This window comes from Salmo salar, chromosome ssa20 (assembly GCF_905237065.1).
Source record: "Salmo salar chromosome ssa20, Ssal_v3.1, whole genome shotgun sequence".
NCBI classification, from domain to species: Eukaryota; Metazoa; Chordata; class Actinopteri; order Salmoniformes; family Salmonidae; genus Salmo; species Salmo salar.
Window position 1 is genome coordinate 48,436,770 of NC_059461.1, and position 27,262 is coordinate 48,464,031.

Here is a 27,262-nt window from a genome sequence, read left to right on the forward strand (position 1 = left end):
GGGAAAGAGAGACGTGAGTCGCAGGACGGTAGCACATTCCAACAGCCCAGAGGTGGAGAAACTCCCCTGGTTCTCAGAGCACGCCTCACACACACACACACACACACGATATTATCACTTTGTTACCTATTCTCAGTACTCCAGAGAACTAGTTCTCAGCAAGTAAGGAACTGGAATAGGAGTGGGGAGAGCGTGTTCTGTTGAGAAGCCAGGGCCACACTGTGTACCATACAGCTCCCTGGCCGGATACAGCTCAAGGTAAATAGAAGAAGGATAAGAAGTGCAATAAAAGCTACAGGGCCATAAAGTCTGGGCTGCTCCCGTTCCCCAGTAATCTGTGAGTTTTACGGCAACAGCACGGAGCACTAATTCACCTTTAAGCAGCACAATAGGGTTGGTTGATGCCTGGAATGACACGTCATCCCATCGACCTGTCCAAACATCGTTGATAAACTATTGTATCGTCTATTTGTATTTTTTTTTTACCCGGGGAGGGGGTAGAGCGTCCTTGCCTAGCAACGCAGTAAATGATCTGTAATGCAGCCTGTCACTCAAACCACCGATTAAAGTCTAAATAATTAGACTACAATGTGGAAATCGTCTATCCAATATTGTATTTTCTTGTGTGCAAATAAATAAATAAACCAATCATATGGTGATATGTGGTAACGATAACTTTGAATGATGATTTGGTACCAAACGTTGTAGGCCTACAGGCTGGTACGAGACCCTTTCAGTGGTGAAGAGCAAATTCAACTGAGATCAAGAGTGCATGTTCACCATAGAAGACGTCACTGGGCAGTCTCTTGGGAGAGCTAGGCAAAGTTACACTAAAATGGAATCGGAGGAGATGATGACCCACTGGCAGGGTAGTGAGGGAATGAGGGTCGCTTTCCGCTCTTGGCCAACGTCGCCCTCAAATACCTCTACATCTGTGCAAAAAGCGTTCTGTCTGAACTTGTTTTCAGTAGACCTTACAGCAGGTAATATTGTTACCCCACTCCGCAGTCTATTCAAGCCAGAAAAAGGTGAACATTGTGTTCCTTGCCAGAAACCTTTAGGTAGGTTAATATAAAATGACAAGAAAAACAGTCCAAATGGTTCTTAATTGCACTTTCGGTTTAATTTTCAAAGCTTATATTCACAGATGAGTCTTATTCTAAATACATGTAGCCAGGCTAGAATATTCTGTTGCATGTCTTAACCAAATAAATTACAGTGAAAATAAGTTTTGTTTACTTTATTTATTTTGTAATTTGTAGCCTATCCAAGTGTATTTTCTTTTTTATAGGCAACATTTATTTTGTTCCCATAAGCGCTGCTGTGAGAGCTTATGTAATGCCCGTTGCACAATTGAAGGATATGAATAAAACACTTCCACAATAAATCCATATCCGTTTAACTTGTACAAGTAACGTTAACTGCACATTTTATTGATAATAGTCTAGTGCAGGCCTATATTACTGGCTGTTTGGTTTGCAAGGATTTTCCGGCGGCACACAATTTGTTTTTCCTAAAACATTGGTCAGGTGGAGGGCAGAAACTTTTTGTAAGGTTTGTTTAAACTTCCCATTCGGTTTTTCTATCGTGCAATTGTTGGTTCTCTCTCATTATTACCATACCATGTTTTTATTTAGGCTATTCACATACATAACTTTCTGAGATATAAAACTCTGTTACGGTCCTCCAAATTCATTTGAAAGTTGATCATGAAAGATATGCTTAGACCAACAAGACACATTCAAATAAAATGGCGACAAGGGAAAATGCAGCTTTTGGCACTCTCTGCTGTCTACAATCTACATTGTAGGCCTACTTATTGCATTACTAGTAGACTAAGTCTACCTACATATTTATTGAAAAAGGCTTTGGCAAATAGGAATAGGTAGGCCATTTGGCATGTCGCCCAGCTGTGCGCTGCCTGCTGCCCAACTCTGGCAGTGCCAGTCTTGTTCAAATAGTTTAACCTATCATATGTAAAAAAAAAAAAAATATTATGTAAAAAAAAATATTATATGTTCCAACATCACCACTAGATGATGTTGGAACATTGCTGCAGGGACTTCCTTCCATTCATTGCAGTCAACGATGTCTGTCAATCATGGTTGATTTCCAATTATATCGTAATATCATCCAGCCCTACAGCACAAAGCCTACTGTATGGAGAAGGTGGGGGTGAGCTGTACTGCACAATTCCTGGATCTGAACAAGACTTCTAAAAACCTACATACAGTTTGAAAGGGAGACTGTCTGAGCTCTGAGGACAAGCCAAACTGTGCCAAATACACCATTTTACTCCTCCTTAAAGACATAACAATGTGCAGGCAGCAGGCACAACCCAAACAGGATTACCTATAGCCGACATTAATAACCTGTTTGCACAAAGGCCATAAAAAAAATACCTGTGGAGTTTGTTGGTGCTGTTGTGAAAGATATGTAATTTGTCAAAATAAAATGACGACAACGTTCAAGGAAGACATTTGCGTTCTTATTTATTCCTTTTCTTTGTTATGCAGTTAGGCTTATTTAAATGTATGCCATCAGGAACAATGTAGCCTATAATATTCCCCACAAATGCAGGTATTTGAGCCATTGAACCATATTTTATGAGCTTGAGCTAACGTTGTTCATCAACAGACGGTCCCCGATTGGGCTACATGTTAAAAACAATGACAGAATTCACCTTGGTGGTGAGGTGGCCAGGCGAGGCGTGAACAAATGATATGAGAGAACCTGTACAGTCAGTCTCTGGGGCTGCTATGCGATTACAACACTACTGTAGGTATTGGCCAGCCTTCATAAAGCCGTCAAGTGCTGCTGCCGAGCCTTCTCTCCCAGCTCGTGAGCTTGGCTTGCTGATTCTAATCAATAGGCCTACAACAGGTAAATTAACACTAGAAAGGCCTTGAGGGACCCCTTCAAGCCATTGACATATTTTGGACATCAACAGAAAGTCAACAAAAACAAATCATATATGCTATTGGAAAAATTATAATTTGGTTGTGTTTATGAAGCTCGTGTTACGAATTCGGATTAAAATGGATCTTTTTTTTTATCTACACGGGGGAAAAAATGTATTAACATGGAGTTGGTCAAGAGTATTAGTGAGGTCGGACACTGATGTTGAGCGATTAGGCCTGGCCAGCCTGTGTTCCAATTCATCCCAAAGGCGTTCAATGGGGTTGACGTCAGGCCTCAGTGCAGGCCAGTTCTTCCATACCGATCTCCACAAGCCATTTTCTTCACAATAACAGCACTTACAGTTGACAGTGGGCAGCTCTAGCAGGGCAGAAATTTGACAAACGGACTTGTTGAAAAGGTGGCATCCTATGACAGTGCCACGTTGAAAGTCACTGAGCTCTTCAATAAGGCCATTCTACTGCCAATGCTTGTCTCTGGAGATTGCATGGCTGTTTGCTCAATTTTATACACCTGTCAGCAACGGGTGTGGCTGAAATAGCAGAATCCACTCATTTGAAGGGGTGTCCACATACACACAAAACTATCTTGATTAGATAAGTATTCAACCCTGAGTCAATACATTAGAATCACCTTTGGCAGCGATTACAGCTGTGAGTCTTTTTGGGTAAGTCTCTAAGCGCTTTGCACACCTGGGGTCTCATTTATCAATCATGCGAAGGCACAAGTATGTGAGTAAACCATGCTGGGGGTCATTTCCACTCAAAGTGTGAGATTTATCAATATGAACATTTGCTTGAGAGTACGCGTAAATTTACACACAGCCATGACAATGCGTACCGCACAGTGTCAAGTGGTGGAATAAGGGAACTGCTTGTCAAGTGTAGATATGTTGAAAATGTGTGAAATTGTGAGAGTAATAATTCAATCATTTTTCAATGTCATTGTGAATTCATGGAACATATTGGCAGGCTATATCAATAGAATTTGACCACATCAGTGCATTTGTTACTATAATAATCCATATCAAGTCCAGTAATTTGTTAAATTAGAAGTATGTGGGATTGTGAAACCATTGTTGAAATACTATAAAAAACTGAGATAATGGGAAATCGAATGAGAGATGGCTGATCTTGCTCAACTGGAAGATTTGGCACACAATGCATTTAGTAAAGAGAGTTTAGAGACAGGTGGGACCTTTTTTAAAAATTTTTTTTTACAGAAAATACAGATTGGCTCAACAGATATCGTTTTCCAAACCAATCTCATAAGATTTTTGCGAGGATGAAAGACCTACTTTAGAAAGACAAACATGTCATTCCAGTGCACATCCAAGTGCTATCCACCCTCGGGTGTTTGGCAACGGGCACTTTTCAGCCGGAACTTGCCCATCGGCATCACACAGCCCTCGATGAGCCAATGTTTTGGATGAAATCATCAGCAAAAAGATCTAACATACTATTTTTCAAACACCATCGTACAACAGGTTGAAGTCAAAAGGGGTTTCTTTGCCATCAATGGGTTCACAAATACAAACGGAGCAAGATGGCACCCACATCAAAACATTTCCAAAAACACAATACCACTTTGACATTATGGGGTACTGTGTGTTGGCCTGTGACAAAAACAATATATATTTAATCCATTTTAAATCCAGGCTGTAACAAACATTTTTGGGGAAAAAGTGTCAAAACTTTCTGAAGGCCCTCTACACCGCCATACAGACATGGTACCATCACTTCACTGTCCGCCCGGGCGCGCGCGCGCACACACACACACACACTGTAGGTCTACATTAGAGGTCGACCGATTATGATTTTAACGTACCGATACCGATTATTGGATGACCAAAAAAGCCGATACCGATTAATCGGACGCTTTGATTTATTTATTTATTTGTAATAATGACAATTACAACAATACTGAATGAACACTTATTTTAACTTAATATAATACATCAATAAAATCAATTTAGCCTCAAATAATGAAACATGTTCAATGTGGTTTAAATAATGCAAATACAAAAAGTGTTGGAGAAGAAAATAAAAGTGCAATATGTGCCATGTAAAAAAGCTAACGTTTAATTTCCTTGCTCAGAACATATGAAAGCTGGTGGTTCCTTTTAACATGAGTCTTCAATATTCCCAGGTAAGAAGTTTTAGTTTGTAGTTATTATAGGAATTATAGGACTATATCTCTCTATACGATTTGTATTTCATATACCTTTGACTATTGGATGTTCTTATAGGCACTTTAGTATTGCCAGTGTAACAGTATAGCTTCCGTCCCTCTCCTCGCGCCTACCTGGGCTTGAACCAGGAACACATCGACAACAGCCACCCTCGAAGCAGTGTTACCCATGTAGAGCAAGGGAAACAACTACTCCAAGTCTCAGAGCGAGCGACGTTTGAAATGCTATTAGCGCGCACCATACTAACTAGCTAGCCATTTCACATCGGTTACACTAGCCTCATCTTGGGAGTTGATAGGCTTGAAGTCATAAACAGCGCAATGCATTGCGAAGGGCTGCTGGCAAAACGCACGAAAGTGGTAGCCTGACTGCCATTAGGTACCGAGTTGAGATCCTCAGACCCCTTGTGAGACCATATGCTGGTGCGGTTGGCCCTGGGTTCCTCCTAATGCAAGACAATGCTAGACCTCATGTGGCTGGAGTGTGTCAGCAGTTCCTGCAAGAGGAAGGCATTGATGCTATGGACTGGCCCGCCCGTTCCCCAGACCTGAATCCAATTGAGCACATCTGGGACATCATGTCTCGCTCCATCCACCAACGCCACGTTGCACCACAGACTGTCCAGGAGTTGGCGGATGCTTTAGTCCAGGTCTGGGAGGAGATCCCCCAGGAGACCATCCGCCACCTCATCAGGAGCATGCCCAGGCGTTGTAGGGAGGTCATACAGGCACGTGGAGGCCACACACACTACTGAGTCTCGTTTTGACTTGTTTTAAGGACATTACATCAAAGTTGGATCAGCCTGTAGTGTGGTTTTCCACTTTAGTTTTGAGTGTGACTCCAAATCCAGACCTCCATGGGTTGATAAATTGGATTTCCATTGATTATTTTTGTGTGATTTTGTTGTCAGCACATTCAACTATGAAAAGATAAAAGTATTTAATAAGATTATTTCATTCATTCAGATCTAGGATGTGTTATTTTAGTGTTCCCTTTATTTTTTTGAGCAGTATATATATATAAATAAATACTGATTACCGATTGTTATGAAAACTTTAAAATCGGCCCTAATTAAATCGGCCATTCCGATTAATCGGTCGACCTCTAGTCTACATGGCAGAGTACAGATGTGAATGAGAGAAACCAGATAAGGGAACGAGGGAGGATGGGAGTAATGAAAAGCGGTATGGCCACTTACTGGGTGGAGAGGGCTGGACTGAACGAGAGTCAGTCAGGCAGGTGTGTAAGGTAGAAAAGGGATGATTGGGAAGAAGAAAGGAAGGAACGAAGGATGGAGACCGAGGAGCTCCACTAAACTCTGATTGACAGCACTGCTGACAGCACAGAATTCAGGGGGAAGGAGGGAGACAGAAAAGGTGGAAGGAAAAGAGGGTAAAGCAGACGTGGAAATGAGGCAGGGGTGAAGAATGGAGGGAATACAGGCAGGGCACTGAGAAAGGAGGTAGAAGGCATGCAGTTCTACTGAGGGTGCGACATAGAACTAGCCTATTAAGGGTTAGACACTTGGCCCTGATCCCTTCGCACTGTGGTGGAAAGCAATTAAGTAAAAATACTTGAAAGTACTACTTAAGTTGTTTTGGGGGGTATCTGCACTTTACTATTTATATTTTTGACTTTTACTTCACTACATTCTTAAAGAAAAGTATGTACTTTTTACGCAAAACATTTTCCCTGACACCCAAAAGTATTCATTACATTTTGAATGCTTAGCAGGACAATAAAATGGTCGAATTTATACAATTATCAAAAGAACATCCCTGGTCATCCCTACAGCCTCTGATCTGGTTAACTCACTAAACACATGCTTCATTTGTAAATTAAAACAAGGTAAACGATGTCAGTGTTGGAGCGGGCCCCTGGCTATCCGTAAATACTTTTTTACATTTTTAAACAAGAAAATTATGCCATCTGGTTTGCTTAATATAAGAACTTTGAAATGATTTATACTTAAGTATATTTTAGCAATAATATTTACTTTTGATACTTACATTTAAAACCAAATACTTTTAGACTTTTACCCAAGTAGTAGTTTACTTGGTTACTTTCACTTAAGTCAGTATCTATTAAAAGGTATCTTATGCTTTTACTCAAGTATGACAATTGGGTACTTTTTTCCACCACTGCCTTTGCACTAGCTAGCCAAGGTTGGGAGAACTTGAACGAAAGCACAGGCCTAAAGGGAGAGTACAGTCTCATAACATTCTTCTTTTACTTTACGATCAGGCTTCAACAAGCGCAGGAAAATGTGGCTTTGAAAACGCGCCTTTGAACACAACTGAAGAGGAGACATGAAGCACACAGTGAAGAGTCAAACTGAAAGTCAAATATACTGTGTAGAATATGGGACGTAGCTTCCCATGTTGCACTGACGTAAAAACCCAAGTGTTCAAACCAACCACAAAGGTCAGCCTTTCCCACACCACCTACCTCACCATTTGTCTTTAAATTAAATGTTATATATCTGTTCATGTTTGAAATGGATGAAAAGTATTTTTGTTTGTTGTTGTTGTTGTCGGACCCCAGTAAGACAAGCTGTCGCCATTGGCGTCGGCTACTGGGGATCCTAATCAAATCATAACCATCCGGTCATATAGTAAGGACTACCTTATGAGTAGGCCAATCCACTGACGTGCACACACCTTAGCTAGGGATAATCCTTGACGTATGAAGAGCACAAACAATTAGAGGCCATTAAAGTGAGCCCTGGTGGAACAGGCGGAACCCGCTCTCCTGGGGCCTGAACGGAGAAGTCGTCATCCCTATTGTGTTTCTGGTCTTGGTAGGGCAGCAGGGAAGGGCCAGTCTAAATACAGTGCATTCGGAAAGTATTCAGACCCCTTGACTTTTGACATTTTGTTATGTTACAGCCTTATTCTAAAATTGATTAAATATACTTTTTTCGCATCAATTTTAGAATAAGGCTGTAACGTAACAAAATGTGGAAAATGTCAAGGGGTCTGAATACTTTCTGAATGCACTGCACATGGCTCTGGGCCAGTCTATGTGGGCATTTTATGTTCTGCAGTAAACCTACAGTTCCTTCAGAAAGTATTCATACCCCTTAACTTATTCCACATTCTTGTGTTACAGCTGGAATTCAAAATGGGGGAAAACATTTTTTTTCTCACCCATCTACCCACAATACCGCATAACTACAAAGTGTAAACATGTTTTATTTATTTTTGGCAAATTTACTGAACATGAAATACACCCTAGTCAACATGTTAGAATCACCTTTGGCAGCGATTACAGCTGTGAGTGTTTCTGGATAATTCTCTAAGAGCTTTACACACCTGGATTGTACAATATTTGTACATTATTCTTTGAAAAACATTCAAGGTCTTAAGTTGGTTGTTGATCATTGCTAGATAGCCATTTTCAAGTCTTGCCATTGATTTAAGATGATTTAAGTGAAAACTGTTACTCGGCCACTCAGGAACATTCACGGTCTTCTTGGTAAGCAACATCAGTGGCCTTGTGTTTTAGGTTACGGTCTTGCAGAAAGGTGAATTTGTCTCCCAGAGTCTGTTGGAAAGCAGACAACCAGGTTTTTGCCTGTGCTTGGCTTCATTCCGTTTAATTTTATCCTAGAAAAAAAATTCCCTTGTCCTTGCCAATGACAAGTATACCCATAACATGATGCAGCCACCACTATGCTGACAATATGAAGAGTGGTACTCAGTGATGTGTTGAATTTTCCCCAAACACAACGCTTTGTATTGTGATTGAATCGGTGTTTGAAATTCACTGCTCGACTGAGGGACCTTACAGATAATTGTATGTGTGGGGTACAGTGATGAGGTAGTTATTCAACAATGGGGTAGTGCGAGTAGACCACTAACACAAAACCTCAATTTAAATCCATTTTAATTCAGGATGTAAAAAAAATTTTTTTTAAATCAAGGGGTGTCAATGCTTTCTGACGGCACTTTCTGGCGGTAATCTAAATCAGGCTGTAAACAAATTTGACCTTTAAGCTGACAGTAATGCCTCCTTTTACCTCTAGATACAGCCTAAAGCTCCCTACTGAATATTTCTACAGAGGGGAAAATGGCATTTCTGGATTATATCTACGCTACTACTGCTTTAGAAGGGTTTACTGCGCAAGCTAGCTGCATCCTAAATGAATCCAAATGCAGTCTGACACACAGGGAGAAATTTGGGTCAATCCCCCTCCTCTCTCTATTTCACTCTCTCGTTGACAGGGAATAAACTGCAAACACCCACTGGCCATCGGTGCTGTGTGTTTTCCCCCTTTCACCACAGTGGCTGGGAGGAGCATAGAGGGGAGTGTGGAGACACTTATCAGTGCTGAGAGGGACCGTTTCTGGGTTAGAGAGGGAAAGCAGTCTGGGTGCCATAGAATTCAATTTGGTAGATTCAAAGCAATGTTCTGTGGTAGGTGGACCAGCCGTGTCAATGTTTGAATGTTCGTTTATCAAAACACCTGTAAGAATTGTGCTGAGTTCTGCACGTGGAGCAATGCTTTTCTATTGAGTAGACAGTGAAATCTTCTGTAGATTTTTAGAGCCATGTCCATTCTACTAATTTTAATTCTATGCTGGGCACGGTGTCTGAAGGGACTAGGATTGGGTCCAGGTGTCCCCGACTCAGCCAAGCCACCACAGATGAACACCGTCTGCACTAGCAAGAGCATCCGAGTCATCTGCGGACCGCATGTAGGACTGAGACTTCAGAGGATAGCATTGTTTTCAATCAAATGGGAGGGAGGAGAAGGAGGAAAGAAAGCGAGGGGGAACGACTGAATGCTGCTTTGAAGATAACAGCATATTACTTTTGATGTTCTGTGGTAAATCATCTCTTCAGAAAGATAACTATGATCTTGGATGTCAATTAATATTACCGTTCTGCAATGACTGACACAAATTAGCGTGGTAGACAAAGCATGAATGACTGATAAGTCAGTGCATGATGGAAAGTGAAAGTCACCGGAGCTAATCATTTGTGGCTGAACACTGACTGTGACTCAGGGTGTTGATGACATGGTGATACTGAGACATGCTAAGCCATGCCAACCGGCATGGTGGTCTTTAATGATCAAGGTTGACAAAGGACGAAAAGGAGACGAGGAGAGGAAGAGCAGAGCTATGCACACCTGATGAGGAACTGCATTTGTCACTCAGAGAAAATCCACGCAACACTGCGGCACGCAACATCACAGGTTCTTTAATAGACACTCCATTTAATTATGTGACCTGTATCGATCGGCCCCCACATTGAGGGGACACGGATAAGTAGAAATGGCAAGCAGCCATTTTGTAGGGTTGAGAGGTCCCCAGGACTGGGCGTAGGGTTCAGAGGGAAGCGACAGGAGGACTGGGCCTGGTGAAGCAATCAGTCAGCAGTCACAGGCCATTGACTGTGTGGAATGAGGGGAGCCCTCTGGACGAGCCTCCGGGAGGGAGCGGAGCCGGGACTGGACCTGACACCACTTAACAACTGAGTGTTAGGAGTCTTAAATAGCACCCTGCTCCCCCGTCCCCATCCCCGCCATTTCACACCACCATGCTGCACAGGGTGGCAGCAGCGTAATTCACACATGACAGCTGACACTGGTCACAGGGGGCGAGGAACGCATGGTCCATGAAAGAGAGAAAGGCCTATGCTATGGGGCAAAGCTCTACTGACAGTGGCCTGGACGGATGCCTGCTGGATAGGCCTGTTCCCGATTAAACAAAATCTTGGTCGACCTAGAGTTGTCTGTTTTTTCGACCAATCTATTGGTCAACATTTTTAAACATGTATTTTTCCCTATATAGACATACCCTATGTGTTTTAATAAAATCAACAATACGTAGGCTACTGAGCTTGTCTGATGCTTTAACTCACCACCACTGTGGAGCTTCTCAATCAGAAATACTATCAGATCCCCAAATGGGCACATTTATGGCCTACATTTGCGCGCAGGCCAGGTAGCCTAGGCCTACTTCTATGCATAATCAGGTGCCGTCCTTACTCAAGATTGACAGGAGGCTACAAACAAAAGACAACGAATAAATTGACAACTCGTCAATTTACGTTGTGCGGTCCTCAAACAATGTGTCCACTCTGAAAATGAGAACAATAAAAGACTAATAATAATAATATTGAATGCATTAACAGAAATTACTGTAATCAAATAAACATTGTAGATTAGAAATTATAGGAATTAACAGTAAATGTACTACTGGTGATACTGGTGTGCCATCGCAATGGATTAGTCCACAGACAGGAATGATAGAAACTAGGGTTGGGTTTATCCAGATTATCATATTGTCCTGTCATCACGGGATTTACGGTATTACCGGTTTAGTACAGAAGGGGGCGCCATAAAACAGGGAAAAATCCCACTGGACGTCTACTACCAGAATGCTAACAAAATTAATGCAAGTAAGAGCGAATATCCATGAGGCTGCTAGCGAAATATGCTAAGGGGTGAAAACTAAAAAACGAACTGCAAAGACAGGTAACAAGCTCATAAAGTAATACATACAGTGCATTCGGAAAGCATTCAGACCCCTTGACTTTATCCCCAAGAAATGTACATTACAGCCTTATTCGAAAATGTATTATAAAGTTTTTTCCCCCCTCAATCTACAAACAATACCCAATAACGACAAAGCCAAGACATATTTTTTGAATTTTTTGAAAATGCATAAAAAAAACAGAAATATCACATTTACGTAACTATTCAGACCCTTTACTTAGTACTTTGTTGAAGCACCTTTGGCAGTGATTACAGCCTCGAGTCTTCTTGGGTATGATGCTACAAGCTTGGCACACCTGTATTTGGGGAGTTTCTCCCATTCTTCTCTGCAGATCCTCTCAAGCGCCGTCAGGTTGGATGGGGAGCGTCGCTGCATAGCTATTTTTAGGTCTCTCCAGAGATGTTCGATCGGGTTCAAGTCCGGGCTCTGGCTGGGCCATTCAGAGACGTGTCCCGAAGCCACTACTGCGTTGTCTTGGCTGTGTGCTTAGGGTCGTTGTACTGTTGGAAGGTGAACCTTCTCCCCAGTCTGAGGTCCTGAGCGCTCTGGAGCAGGTTTTCATCAAGGATCTCTCTGTACTTTGCTCCGTTCATCTTTCCCTCATTCCTGACTAGTCACCCAGTCCCTGCCACTGAAAAACATCCCTTATGGCTTGGTTTTTGCTCTGACATGCACTGTCAACTGTGGGACCTTATATAGGCAGGTGTGGGCCTTTCCAAATCGTGTCCAATCAATTGAATCTACCACAGGTGGACTCCAATCAAGTTGTAGAAACATCTCAAGAATGATCAATGGAAACCGGCTGCACCTGAGCTTAATTTCAAGTCTCATAGCAAAGGGTAAAAATATTTATTTAGATAAGGTATTTCAGATTATTTTTTATAAATTTGCAAACATTTCTAAATACCTGTCATTATGGGGTACTGTGAGTAGATTGATGAGGATTATATATATTTTTTTATCCGTTTTAGAATAAGGCTGTAACCTAACAAAATGTGGAAAAAGGGAAGAGGTCTGAATACTTTCCAAACACAGGAGCTACAGAATGTCATTTTTGGTGAGTTAGGACATTTACAAGTGAATGTGAACGAGACACATTGTGCAAATGAACAAAGTTTTGACTCATGCTTTATGACGGAAGAACTGGCTCTGGAGCAGCATGTGTACACGCTGTGTCTGAGTGGAGTCTGGAGTCGCTTGGGCAACGAGCCTGCCTGCTCTGCTCGAAGATGGTGGGGGAGGAGCAGACGGGCCGAGAACAGAGGAGAAAAAAGGATATCCAGATACAGATAACTCATGCAAAAGGGATTTGACTTCTCAAACACTGCAGAAAGACAACACAATGATGCCCCGTCACCTTACTAAAATCAGCCACTTATTTAGAAAACTAGCAAGTTAAACTTAGGGGTCACGTTAATGCAGAATTCTGCGTTTTTTCACGCAGCAAAAAAATAGAAAAAATAAAGACAAAACGCATAAGAAATATCTTGCTGCATTTTGTAGACGCAGATCTAAAATGCTTCTTATTGTAATTTCTGCTAGACGTCAGACAAACTCTGTGCTTCAGTTGCACCTCTCCATTCAGATGAGAATTCACTAATGGCATTCAATCAGCAGACAGCGCTCTGACTGACGGTGTAGCCAGCATACATTTCTCCAGTAAAATGCAATATTAACTTTAAGGCAAACAATAGGAACTGTACACAGAACAAAAATATAAATGCTGCAACAGGCAACAATTTCTAAGATTTTATTGAGTTACTGTTCATATAAAGAAAATCTGTCACTTGAAATAAATGCTAAATGACTTAAATGTAATGTAATGTAATGTAAATGAAATAAATTAATTACGCACTATGCCTCTATGGATTTCACATGACTGGGAATACAGATATGCATCTGTTCACAGATACCTTAAAAAAAGGTAGAGTCGTGGACAAGAAAACCAGTCAGTATCTGGTGTGACCACCATTTGCCTCATGCAGCGAGACACATCTCCTTCCCATAGAGTTGATCAGGCTGTTGATTGTGGCCTGTGGAATGTTGCCCCAATCCTCTTCAACGGCTGTGCAAAGTTGCTGGAACAGTGTCATACGCGTCGATCCAGAGCATCCCAAACATGCTCAACGGGTGACATCTGGTGAGTATGCAGGCCATGGAAGAATTGGGACATTTTCAGCTTCCAGGAATTGTGTACAGATCCTTGCGACATGGGGCCGTGCATTATTATGCTGAAACATGAGGTGATGGTGGCACGACAATGGGCCTCGTCATGGTATCTCTGTGCATTGAAATTGCCATCGATAAAATGCAATTGTGTTCGTTGTCCGTAGCTTATGACTGCCTATACCATAACCCCACCACCACTATGGGGCACTCTGCTTACAACGTTGACATCAGCAAACCGTTCGCCCGTGGCTCTTAAAAGGTGAGCTTTGCCCACTAAAGGCGGTTACGAAACCGAACGGCAGTCAGGTCAAGACCCTGGTGAGGGTGACGAGCACACAGATGAGCTTTCCGGAGACGGTTTCCGGAGACAGTTTGTGCAAAAATTATTTGGTTGTGCAAACCCACAGTTTCATCAGCTGTCTGGGTGGCTGGTCTCAGAAAATCCTGCATGTGAAGAAGTTGGATGTGGAAGTCTTAGGCTGGCGTGGTTACATCTGGTCTGCGGTTGTAAGGCCGTTTTTGCAAAAAAATATTTGTTTTCCATTGTAAACTCATTGCACTTCTGCTGTCATCTGATGAAAACGATGCTATTTACTGGCGAATGTGTTTCGATAATGTATTTTCTGTGAAGGGAAACAATAGTTGCACGTCCCTGATCACTCAATTGAAGAAAAAAAAAAAAGACAGTTGGCTTTCGATATAAAACGCAACCCTTCAATAAACAGCTGGACTCACATGCTCCCACTTTATCCCATTGTGCTATTTACAAACAAACACGTGACTGGGCTCAACCGTTTTGGAGTACTACGGTAAGCTTCATCACGTAAAATAATGTGACAGGTGAAATGAACACGATCTGCTTCATTGTATTACACAAGTAAACTGAAGGTATTTACTTAAAAAGAAGCAACAAATATAAAAATGTATTGAAAATGTATTAAATAGCTTCAACGGTATTGCGTGTATTGAAAAACCATCCTGCGGATATTTATACGGTATATCACCCAAGCCTAATAGGAACCAACCCAGCACACATATGATCATTTTGTTTAGGTTATGTTAGTCCAAGCTTAACAATGAGGAAGATGAGCTTCTAACCCCCCCCCACACACACACACACACACAACACACACCTGGACTGACATCCCTGGGCTGATCTAAGGGCAACAGCTGACTGACCATCTCTGAGTGCTGCTTTTCCCCCTGGACCACGTCTGGCCCCACTCACTCACTCACTCACCCAGGGACACATGACTGTGAGAAACAAGAACAGAATGTCCAGGCCAGGCTGTCTAGAAGAAACCAACACAACCACAATGGCGCCTCAGGAGGGAGAAAGTTGGAGGGGGGCCTGAGAAGTCAGCAGTCCTGGATTTGGTAGCGATATGAATCTAGCAGGGAATCAAGTGCTCCAGAATCACATGGAATGTGATTATGAAACGATTCCGTGCTAATTTAGAGCTAGCCTGCTGGTCAATAATTAACAGAGGGCACTTAGCGGAGGCTAATGCGAGAGAAATGGACAAACTTCTGTTTCTCTAACTGAGGGACAAAGTGTCCATATCGGGCGAATTCACCTTCAGATGCAGGCAAACTGTTGCATTTAACATCAATTTAAGTTCATAACACCCGTTATAAGTGAATTAACATGTGTCATTATAACAGGTCATAAGGGCCATCTCCTGAGGCAAGAGAAATATTTTCTTCCAGCTTGGTGACGTGTTGATCTGTCATTAATTGTGGTGACAACAAGCGACATTTCAATTTAAAGACGGCTTCACAGTAATTGTGATGCCACTGAGCCTCAATGCTGTTGATGAGGCATTGTCAGGCACAGAGGGATTGTGATATCATGGGCTTAAAACAGTACAACTGAACTGGCTCGCCACAGGGCCCTGTCTATTTATAAGTGAGCAGGCATTTTGTGATGAGCATCGGCCAGCACTGTTTAAAATAGATAAGAGGGGTGACAAGTGTTTTATGTGGGAAGCTAGTCATCCCTCAGGCAACAAAAAAAAATGTAACAGGTAAAAATAATGAAGGATGGAGGTGGCTGAAGAATACAGTTTTTGGGACAATAACAAGGTCGTCATATTAAACACTGCAAACTCCTTGAGGTATGTTGTTTTCATAAGTGGAGCAGAGCAGCTCCCCCCCTGTAAACACGTTGGTCAAAATGGTGGCCTCTGAGCACACTGGCTACAGTCCCAAAGTCCATGACTGAAGTTCTAGCAGACACACAGTTAAAAGGGCAGGGTTCATGTCATGACCCCAAACTGCAGGGGCAGAGCAGGACAGACACAGTACAAACAGTACACAAAACACACTACAAACTGCAGCCAAGTAAACGCGTTGGCCCAGGCTCAACAACGAAGCGTTTAGGCCTGTCAGGTCCAACTCTGGTCCAGAGGCACATCACATAGCCTAACGTCACTAGAGGATAATCAGACTTCAAGGGTCAGTTCATTACTGGTGCCAATTTCCAAGTGGGCCTTCTTTGTTTTGACATGAGATCCAGCATTCGACATTCTTTTCTTCAGGGAAAAATGCTTTCACTTATAACAAAACGCAGTGTAGCTAACAGAATCAGAATATTTACAAATATCAACTAATCTCATTTGTATGTTACGTCAATGGAAGAACCAACAATAGCCCACACGCTTCTAGCATAATATATGGCACTGGTTCCCAACCAGGGTTATTAGGATTCCTGGGGGTACTTGGCCTATCCACAGGGGTAGTTGAGAAGACTAATGAGACTGTAGGTTTACTGGTAAAAATGTTAATGCACTTGAGGGGGTACTTCAGGGGTACTCCGGGCAGAGCTAAATTCAGTTGGTGGTACAGTAACCCGAAAAAGGTTGGGAACCACTGATGTAACTAGTCAGCACATGGTTTTCCCACGAACGCCCGAGAGAAGGAGAAAGGATGGACGAGAGAGGGAAAGGATGAGAGAGGGAAAGGAAGGGGGAATAAGGAGGGAGAGGAAGCAAAGCTGCTAAGAGTCATGATGGGAAGTTCAGGAATCTGGAGGAAATTATGCAACATTCAGTCCCCAGCCAGGACTGAAGGAAAGTGCTACAGGACAAAAAGAGGCTAGGACTCCTTGTACAATCTCACTGCAGGGTGACACTATGCAGGGAGTAGTGTCATCTATCAATTTGTTCAGACTAAAAATCACCTTCAATGTTAGAGGCTAGTCTCTACAATACACAGTGGATGTGTATTTCAATGGCAAACTACATCGTGATCGATCTACATCTATCCACTAGCGCTGCAGAAACTAAACATACACTGTCTCATAAGGCTGTTATCCTAGAGGCCACATAAACTATGACCATTCTGAACATGTCAGCATGTGAGACAACAAAGAAAGGCTATACAATTTAATGACTTGTAGATACTACTACAAACAGGCCTAAACCACTATGGCAATAAGAGCCTACAGTTTAGTCTAACACTGAAAATATAACACCTAGTGAATTCATCTTAATGCCTACCTCTAGTCTAGCACAGTGTGAATAACATGGAGAATCATCCCGTCTCTGGGTCTGCTCCAGGTGGAGAGAGCAGCACTAAGCACCTGTTTGAGGCCAAGTTTGTTCCTCCTGACTGCTTAGATGAGGTTTGGGCAGTGAAGAGCTGATCCTAGTGACTCAAGGAAGTCTCCAGGCCGGAGCCATTGTGACAATGATGAGTCCAAGTGAACCATGAAGAGGCTTGGGGGTGGGGATCCGTTTCATTTCCTGGGCCTCGGTCGGTTCATTCACTGCCCATCACACCCACTCAAGAAACACTTCTTCATGAGTGAACATGACCCTGGGAAAGACAGCTGAACCAAGACACACACAGAGACAGAGAGAGAAATCTGGGCTAGGCCTACTCCTTCACGCAATATCAAAGAAGAGGAAGGAAAGACAAAGACAAAGACAGACAAGGATACTGGATGGGGATTGAGCACATTGCACGCTTGTTAAGAATACTAGGCCTCAAACTTCCTGGGATGTCTAGATCTGGATGTTTCAGATGGTGAAAATGGAAATAATGAACATGTTGAGAGTAAAGCATCAGTAGACAACATCACTGAGTCTTCTGCAGCGCTTACTATCGATGGGTTATCATCATGATTAAAACTCATTTAACATTGGCCTGAGTTATCTACCACTTAGGGCTGGGCGGTATACCGTATTTGACTCTATACCGGTATTGATGCACTGACAGCTTTGAGTATTTACTTTACCTTCTATAATGGTATTTCAATGTTTGGTTTGTTAAATATGATACGCAGCTCTGGCGTGTGTGCCATTTTTCTTTTAATAGTTTACGCTGTTTGCTACTTCAGTCATCGCTCTCCCTCTCCTTCTGCTGCATGCCACTAACCACACCAAGCCCTCTGTCACTCGAGAAGAGAGCAGTTGCTCGACAACAGAGTAACGAGCACTTTCTTACCGTTCACTCTGCATGGTCTGACCGACGGGCTCCCGAGTGGCGCAGCGGTCTAAGGCACTGCGTCTCAGTGCTAGAGGCGTCACTAGAAACACCCTGGTTCGATTCCAGGCTGTATCACAGCCGGCCGTGATTGGGAGTCCCACAGGGCGGCGCACAATTCGCCCAGCGTTGTCAGGGTTTGGCCGTCATTGTAAATAAGAATTTGTCCTTAACTGACTTGCCTAGTTAAATAAAAAGTTGTATAAAAAAATAAAAGACGCAACAATGTTGGTGGCGTGCTACTTTCCACAAGCGTTCTACACACCTGCTATTCCCAAGCTGGGGTACGCAATGCCGTCTCGGGTACGCCAAATAAAACTGTGATTCACATTTTCAAACGGTCCATTTAGATTTTCCAACGGGGCTACTGCCAAAAATAAAATGAAACCATTTAGCGAAATAACAACACAATGTCAAATACAGGTAGCCTAGTCAAACAATGAACATCCAATCACATTAACCGTTACTCTCTCACGGGAAACCTTCACTTCTGCGCAGACATTTTGAAACGAAACATGCCAATTTGAAAAATAAGCCACGGGAGTTTGAGTGAGAATTAATACAACTTTCGAATAGTAAGACATGTATAAAAGCAACATACCATGAATAAGAAGGGGCTAGAAGCATCTTATATGGTGAGCTACCGAGTGACTAGGACAGGCAAGTTCCATACTAATGTGGAGGACTTAATTCTTCTTGCTACTGAGGATATGGCTGGGACAATGCTGGTGGAAAAGGTTAAAAAAACTAGAGACACAAATGCCTTCATCAAACAACACTGTTCCACGACGCATCAGTGACATGGCAGGAAATGCATACAAGCCAGTGAATTCTATTTGTTACAGCTGGATGGGTCAACAGACGTGGCGGGCCTGGCACAGCTCCTGGTATATGTCCGTTATGTTTATGGGGAGTCAATTAAGGAAGACATCCTCTTCTGCAAACAAGGACAACAGAAGATCTTTTTAAAGTACTGGACAGATTTGTGACATCAAATGGACTTTGGTGGTCAAGATGTGTTGGTATCTGTACTGATGGAGCAAAAGCCATGACAGGGAGACATAGTGGAGTGGTAACACACGTGCAAGCAGTTGCTCCCGACGCCACTTGGGTACACTGCAGCAAACACCGAGAGGCTCTTGCTGCCAAAGGAATGCCTGGCTGCTTGAAAGACGTTTTAGACACTACAGTGAAAATTGTTAACTTTGTTAAAGCAAGGCCTCTGAACGCGTGTATTTTCTACACTATGCAATGATATGGGCAGCGTCCATGTAACACTTTTACAACATACAGAAGTGCGCTGGTTATCAAGGGAAAAAATATTGACACGACATGTTTTTTCTCGCCTGAATGATCAGAATCTAGGATTACAGGGACTCTCTGCAACTATATTCAATGTGCGGGACAAAATTGAGGCTATGATTAAGAAGTTGGAGCTCTTCTCTGTCTGCATTAAGAAGGACAATACACAAGTCTTTCCATCATTGTATGATTTGTTGTGTGCAAATTAACTCAAGCTTACGGACAATGACAAATGTGATATAGCAAAGCCCCTGAGTGAGCTGGGTGCGCAATTACGCAGGAACTTTCACGAAAAAAAAAATACTCACACTCATTCTTATGTTTAATAAATATTGTATAGTGTGTGTGCGGCAGGCTTACAATGACGTCAAAAAACAACATTTGAGAGTGCGCTGACCCTGGTGCTAGAGGGTGTACGCAGCTGGAGGTTAAATGTTTGAAGGGGTACAGGACTTAAAAAGTTTGGGAACCACTGCTATACACTATTAGTTTGTGTATCTTACGATCTGCAAACTATCTGCTTGTTTGTCTTTTCTTTGCAAGGTGTTGCTAAAAAATAGTGTTAGCCGCTAATGCTAATCACTAGTTAGCTGGCTCGCTAGATTGCTAAATGTTCCAAGAGTCAGAGCAAACGCAACTAACTAATACTGTCTGGTACCAGCGCTGGTGTAGGCCTAGATAAGATACCGTTGTACAAACATGCTTATCTTAGAGAGGAATAGGCGAAGCATGAATGTTAGCTAGCTACACAAAGTAAGAAAACATGTCATGTAACATTAATTAGGGTCACATGGAAACACTGACCAAGACATTCGTTCTTACCCGGTCAATAAATCCTCCCGGGTTTATTCAAGATGCTGACCACTATATTCTAACTATTGATGGGTTCTGACTTCTAAACTTGAAATATCCTTATTCATGTTATTGTGGGAGACGGAAATGCAGAACATTTACATTATCAGAACATGTTATTGTTAGACATCAGGTATCCTATGGAGAGAATAAGGGCCACAGTCTGGTACAAGTCGACAGGACAGCCGTGAGTTTGGGAAGAGTGAGGAATTTGGGCCGAGGTCAGATGAAGTGCGAAATAACAGGCATCGCTAAAGTCCTGTCTAGCAACAGATATGTATTGGCGGTCCAGCATAGGACGAAGGTTTAAATACCAGTGCTTGTGTAAATATGTCTTTGTCTTATGCAGCTGCATGGCCCAGTGGGTGAATAAACTTGGTTTGAGCTTTACTAGTCGTCCGTGAGTTTTACTCTGTTTATTTAGAACCTAACACTATAGAATTAGAATAATGATTATATTTCCATGATTCCAATAGTTCGCCAATTAACTAGGCCTATATAGTTTGCCCATATCATGCTTTGTGGCACAGCGTGGAAATGATCATTAAAGTGCAGGAAATGCAGAAATTGATGAAAATGATTTTTGCTTGGAGTAGGCTTGAACAGTATAAATGGAGAAAAGCCCATTGAAATAACTTATAAGTTATGTGTTGCCCCCCTAGGTTCATGAGCTACGCATAAAGCATATTTACAACTACTAAAAAACATAAAATAAACATAAAATACCATCATAAATGTCCAAGACATTGTGATGTGATATTTTGTCCATATCGCCCAGCCCTACCACCATTTTGTCCTATTTACTGTTGGCAGTGTAACTGACATGACTGATAGTATTGTATTGATAGAAATATAGGAATGCGCACACTGATCAAGATATCAGTCATGTCTCTACCCTAGATGGCAGAACGTTATCTTGAGTCATGTGATATCCCTGGCACCCTCCCTCTCCGGCCACTGGACCGTTGAAACTGATAACTTCTTGTCGACCATGGCCGTAACCTCAGGAACTGCCGTGATGTAACGGGGGGGGGAGGGACGTCGCCTGCAGTCTGATGAAGTTCAATTCCGCCTTGGATTTTCCACATGAGTAAACCCATCGAGATAATTCTTGTTTTGATGTGAAATTTAATTTCACGAATTAGGGTATTTCTATTCATGTTCCCCTATCTGGGAACTCATGTAAAACAAATTGAACTGTGTTCAGTTAGTGACATGGTAAATGTCACCCACTTGACCCTCATTGGACACGACTGTCTGAGTAGGTTTGTTTTGGTGTTAAAGTACTATGAAGCTACCCAGATCATTTCAATTCAATTGAACATTGAGATTGAAAACGCATGTCAACCTTGCTGCTTTTTTTTGCATCCCCTGAAATCTCCCCACCCACACCTGACCCTCCTACATTAATGAACCTAGTCTGCAAGTGCTTGGGGTGCCAACAGGATATGTTCAATTAAGAGAAACTGCAGCATCCTTATAAAAATAAGCACACAGGCATACAAACACTTGACTTGTTCTGTATGCAAAACAGAAAGACAAATTGTCCATTCAGAATTAATACACCTCTATCCCCATAGCGCATGTAAGGAATATCACTACAAGCCACATACAACAACACAGGCTAATACTGAGGCGTTTTCCCTAAATAAACAGTGCCCACTACTAAAAGGGCATGCATTTAAGGGAGTGCCTGGTCTGACTCACGAGGAAGACGCACAGAGACGTCTAAGGGAACTCACTTCATTTTGAGCTGGTGGAGAAACCCATGTGGAACCATTACCCACCTTGTATTCTCATATGTCAAGCCATCTGTGTAAGATGATTAAATTCTTCATTTTGACAAGGGAGTCTGATAGATTTATATAGACCCTAGGTATTGTATAGGCCCTAGGTACTCACTACCGTAAGTTGCTCTGGATAAGAGCGTCTGCTAAATCTCAAATTTAAATGTATTGCCTGGGGATGAAATTGACAATGGTGTGACTGCAGGTTGGGGTCTAATGGTTGCCATGGAAGGCAGAGATGAACCTGGGGGCTCAGAAGCAAGAGAGAATGAAACAATCCAATAGGGTTATCACAATACCACTAGCAGCTATTCCATGGCAAAAAAAGAAAACACCAAATTAAACTCTATGGCCCTATAAACACCTACTTTGTCAAATTGTGGATGCTAAAGCTTGCAAAATAAACAAACGTAACTCTATGTGACGACATAATGCTGTTTGTTTTTAACATTAAGACTGTTTCCATCAATAAACTACATACGCTTCATGGTTCAGAGTATCACGCCAACCCTACAATCCAACACTAAAAGTGCAAAGTCTGGTGAGCGTAAAAACCCTCTATTAGGCCAGGGACAACAGAAAGGTACACCGTGACAGTGTCCCTCTTTGCCAGTCAGAGTTCAAGAGCACCAGTCTGCACTGTATGGCATCCCCAGCTTGAGGTCACAGCAAGGCTAAGGACGCCATACAAACAAGGCCTAAAAGTATACGAGTCACATAAGCAGATATAGCTTAGAAAACTGTGTTAGAAATTACCATGTCTCCAAGGGTCCTTGGGCTCCACTGCTCCAGAGACAATATCCTCATCTGAAGGAAAAGTCACCCTCTTGCCATGTTTGTGTTTATCATCCCCCTCATCCAGGGCTGGAGAGAGGACCTCTCCTGGGGCAGTGACAGGTGGCGAGTCCTCATGTTCTGAGGGTTTCTCAGGTTCCTTGTTGGTGACAGCGTCTGGAGTTGATGAATCTGGACTGGTACTGCTTGAGGATGTCTCCTCTGCTAGGGATGGTCCCTGGTCAGTAGGTTCTGACTCCAACGTGCCACTTTCATCCAGACTCAAATCCACACCAATGTCCATATCCCCACCATCATCCCCTTCCTCAATAGCAAACACGAGGGCCAATGGCGTCGTATCCTTGATACTCTCTTCTTGGCATTGGTCGTCATGATAAACGTCAAAGTCAGAACTGACTATTGCAGGGGTATCTGGGACGCTGTTGTTCTTATTCCCATTCACTTCGTCAATTTCTAGTGTCTCTTTTGACCGGTGGTTGTCCTCCCTTCGCGGGTTGTCTGTGAGCTTGGCTAGGGAGGACGTGTTGGCGGCTTCGTTGCCTATGCCTTGTTTACACAAATCTCCATCCATCAGTTCCGAAAGCCGGGGTATGATCTCTTCCGAGTTATTGGTAGTATTGTCACCAACATTATTCTTCATTTTGACATTGCACAAATCTAGAGCTTGCTCCTCGACATTCATATTTTCATTTCCAGGAAGAAGTGTTGGCAATTGACTGGATTCGAGAACTCTGTACTTGACCCAAGATATTTAAAGTGATGCCTTTTGAGTAGATTTCAGTCTAGCCTTTGAATACTGGTCTTTGATCCTTCAATAGCTAACATAATTATGTAAAATAAGTGCTTTCATCAAGAAGGTTTACAACTTTGTCAATGACAATATAAGTGCTTTTTGAGTGTTAACGTAATTGACAAAACAGCTATTTGTGCCCACACACACACACAACTATTTCAAGAGAGAATTTCGCACATTATTGACACCTTTGAAGCAAGCAAATGTGACTGGTTTGACACGTGATGCGTGCCTGCAGTTCAGAATATTTAGAGCCTGAAATTGTAATTTCAGAAAACCTTTGATAAATTTACCATATCACATGTCCAGGAACGGTAAACTGTTGTGAAATTATCAAGAGATAAAGGCAACAACACCTCGTGTCAAACGACCGTGACAAATCCTCCTAACCAAGAAACAATGTATTCTACTGCTAGTCTCAATCTAGTTTATACTCGTTTGGCTAGCTAACTTAATGCTAGGTAACCACGATAGATATCAACAAAGTGCATAGATAGCCGTTTTATGTTACAGTATTCTGTCTTTTGTTGGTCAGCACACTCTAAAAGTGGATGTGGAAGCTAGCTAACGTTATAGCTATATTTTGGGTGACCAGCTAGCTAAAACTGTACCCACGGTGCCTCCATTACGTTAGCAAAATACTATTTCATGTGCATGAAGTAGTTGCCCAACAATGACATCTAGACCGGTGTAGTTTTATGCACCTTTCGGTAAACCCAAATGCTTTGTTTTCGAGTCAATCATTCTATTTCAAGAAAAATTATTTCCGAATGTCGTTCGCGGTCTCACCAGAGCACCTCGCATCACAATCCTCGACTAGGCAAGGAGAAAAACAAGCGTCATAGTCCGGACAGTTTCGTTCTCGTGCCCAAATGATTTAACTGTTGAACAATAATCTCCTTTTTGGTTGTTATTTTAAAACAAAGACATGCCGCTTATTGACGTTCCCCGAGAAGCGCTTGAATGTAAAGATGCTGTTTTCTCTCCTCGTCCTTGTGCTAGCTAACGTTAGCTTACTCAAGTCCAACAACTGTTTGTTGTCCATACGTCATCGCATATCCAGGGGCATGGAGTTTCCACTAGTTACCACAGCCACAAAGTTATGTCGAAAACATTGAAACCAAAATTCTATTGTTGGTCTTAATTTAAGGTTAGGCATAAGGTAGGCATGTGTGGTTAGGGTTAGTTTTAACATCAGATTTGAAGGAGACAAATTGTAGAAATAGGCAGGTTTTATTACTTTGTGGCTGGGGTAACTAGTGACGACCGGGGGGGCATGTTCAGTAGACGTTACGTCGCAGGACGCTGCAAATTGAAATGTAATACATAGAACGGTCGTAGGATCGCTAAAACGTTTGACACAGAACACTTCTAGTTCCTAAATTATATTTATATTTGCAGCGTTTTAAACCGCTAAAATTATTACGCCCCTTGCTGGTCATTTGGTGTAAGTACTTTCGCATAAAAACATACTCATTTGAATCATAGATATTTACTGTCGCAATATATGTTACAAATATTTGTGTGCCGATGTGCTGTCTGACAATAAAATGTGATGCACATTGGCAAATCATCGTCCCATGGCCTTTGCAATCAACCTTGTCAAATTGTGACATGTAGACACAACTGGGTTTCCACTAGATAACACAGCCACAAAGTCAACATTGTCTTTATCGTAAAAATAGAGACAAATTGTAGAAATAGGCGAGGTTTATGACTTTGTGGCAACTAGCTGTCAGAGCAGCTCACAGATTACTGCACCTGTACATAGCCCATCTATAATTTAGCCCAAACAACTACCTCTTCCCCTTCTGTATTTATTTATTTATTTAGCTCCTTTGCACCCCATTATTTCTATTTCTACTTTGCACTTTCTTCCACTGCAAACCTACCATTCCAGTGTTTTACTTGCTATATTGTATGTACTTCGCCACCATGGCCTTTTTTTGCCTTTACCTCCCTTATCTCACCTCATTTGCTTACATTGTATATAGACTTATTTTTCTACTGTATTATTGACTGTATGTTTGTTTTACTCCATGTGTAACTCTGTGTTGTTGTATGTGTCAAACTGCTTTGCTTTATCTTGGCCAGGTTGCAATTGTAAATGAGAACTTGTTCTCAACTTGCCTACCTGGTTAAATAAAGGTGAAATAAATAAATAAAAATGACCACCACACAACTGTACAGAATGATGACAGACAATACTGTAATTACGATATAACTAACTTTGAAAATATCCTCATATTTGCATCATGTACCATCAAGGGTGACAACACAGTGATAATTGAACTGATCTCCACCCGACACAGCCAGAAGAGGAATGGTCACCCCTCAGAGCCTGGTTCCTCTCCAGGTTTCTTCCTAGGTTCCCTGCCTTTCTAGGGAGTTTTTCCTAGCCACCATGCTTCTACATCTGCATTGCTTGCTGTTTGGGGTTTTAGGCTGGGTTTCTGTATAGCACTTTGTGACACCGGCTGATATAAAAAGGGCTTTATAAATACATTTGATTGAAATAAATTTGATTCATTTGATTTGAGAAAAACTATTTTGTTTTCAGTTCAACCACCTACAAATCCCAATTCAACTCATTGCATACAGAATTATTTCTGTATGGTCTTTGTTTTCAAAAAATATACACTGATTATACAAAACATTAAGGACACCTGCTCTTTCCATGACATAGACTGATCAGGTGAATCCATGTGAAAGCTATGATCCCTTATTGATGTAACTTGTTAAATCCACTTCAATCAGTGTAGATGAAGGTTAAAGAAGGATTTTTAAGCATTGAGACAATTGAGACATGGATTGTGTATGTGTGCCATTCAGAGGGTGCATGGGAAAGACAAAAAAATATAAGTGCCTTTGAAGGGGGTATGGTAGTAGGTGCCAGGCACACCGGATTGTGTCAAGAACTGCAAAACCTCTGAGTTTTTCACGCTCAACATTTTCCCGTGTGTATCAAGAATGGTCCACCCCCATACGACATCCAGTCAACTTGACACAACTGTGGGAAGCATTGGAGTCAACATGGACCAGCATCCCTGTGGAACGCTTTCTACACCTTCTAGGTATTCCTAATGTTTGGTATACTCTGTGTATATAATGGTGAGACAAAAATGTCTCCACCTGCTGGAACTGAACAGTTTCAGTAGAGCTGAATAATACATGATCAATAAGTTGTTCTACATGGATATTCATTAGCATTTGAAACCGATTCTAACACATCTTAAGTGGAGGCAAAAATAAATAGCCTAAATATCAGCATGTTGATATTTGTAGCCACTGTAAACCCAGCTAACAATTCTAGGGAAAGAGAACGTTTTTGTAATGTTACCCGTAATGTTCCCCACATGTTTGAGTGTCCAGTTTTCCGTTAGTTATGGGAACATTCTATGTATGTTTGCAAAAACATCCTGAGAACCTATTAAGCATGTTTTGGCATTAGAGTAAG

The 27,262-nt window shown here is 42.0% G+C and overlaps 1 protein-coding gene across 1 annotated transcript in view; it reads right to left on the reverse strand.

The window, feature by feature from the left end:
* Positions 1 to 24,863, reverse strand: part of ppp1r37 (protein phosphatase 1, regulatory subunit 37) — a 49,383-nt gene extending 24,520 nt beyond the window's left edge. The window contains exon 1 of the mRNA XM_045703525.1: positions 22,974 to 24,863. Coding sequence (XP_045559481.1) covers positions 22,974 to 23,694 — 721 coding nt within the window. The 5' untranslated portion in view covers positions 23,695 to 24,863. The remainder of the gene's footprint in view (positions 1 to 22,973) is intronic.
* Positions 24,864 to 27,262: the final 2,399 nt, after the last annotated feature.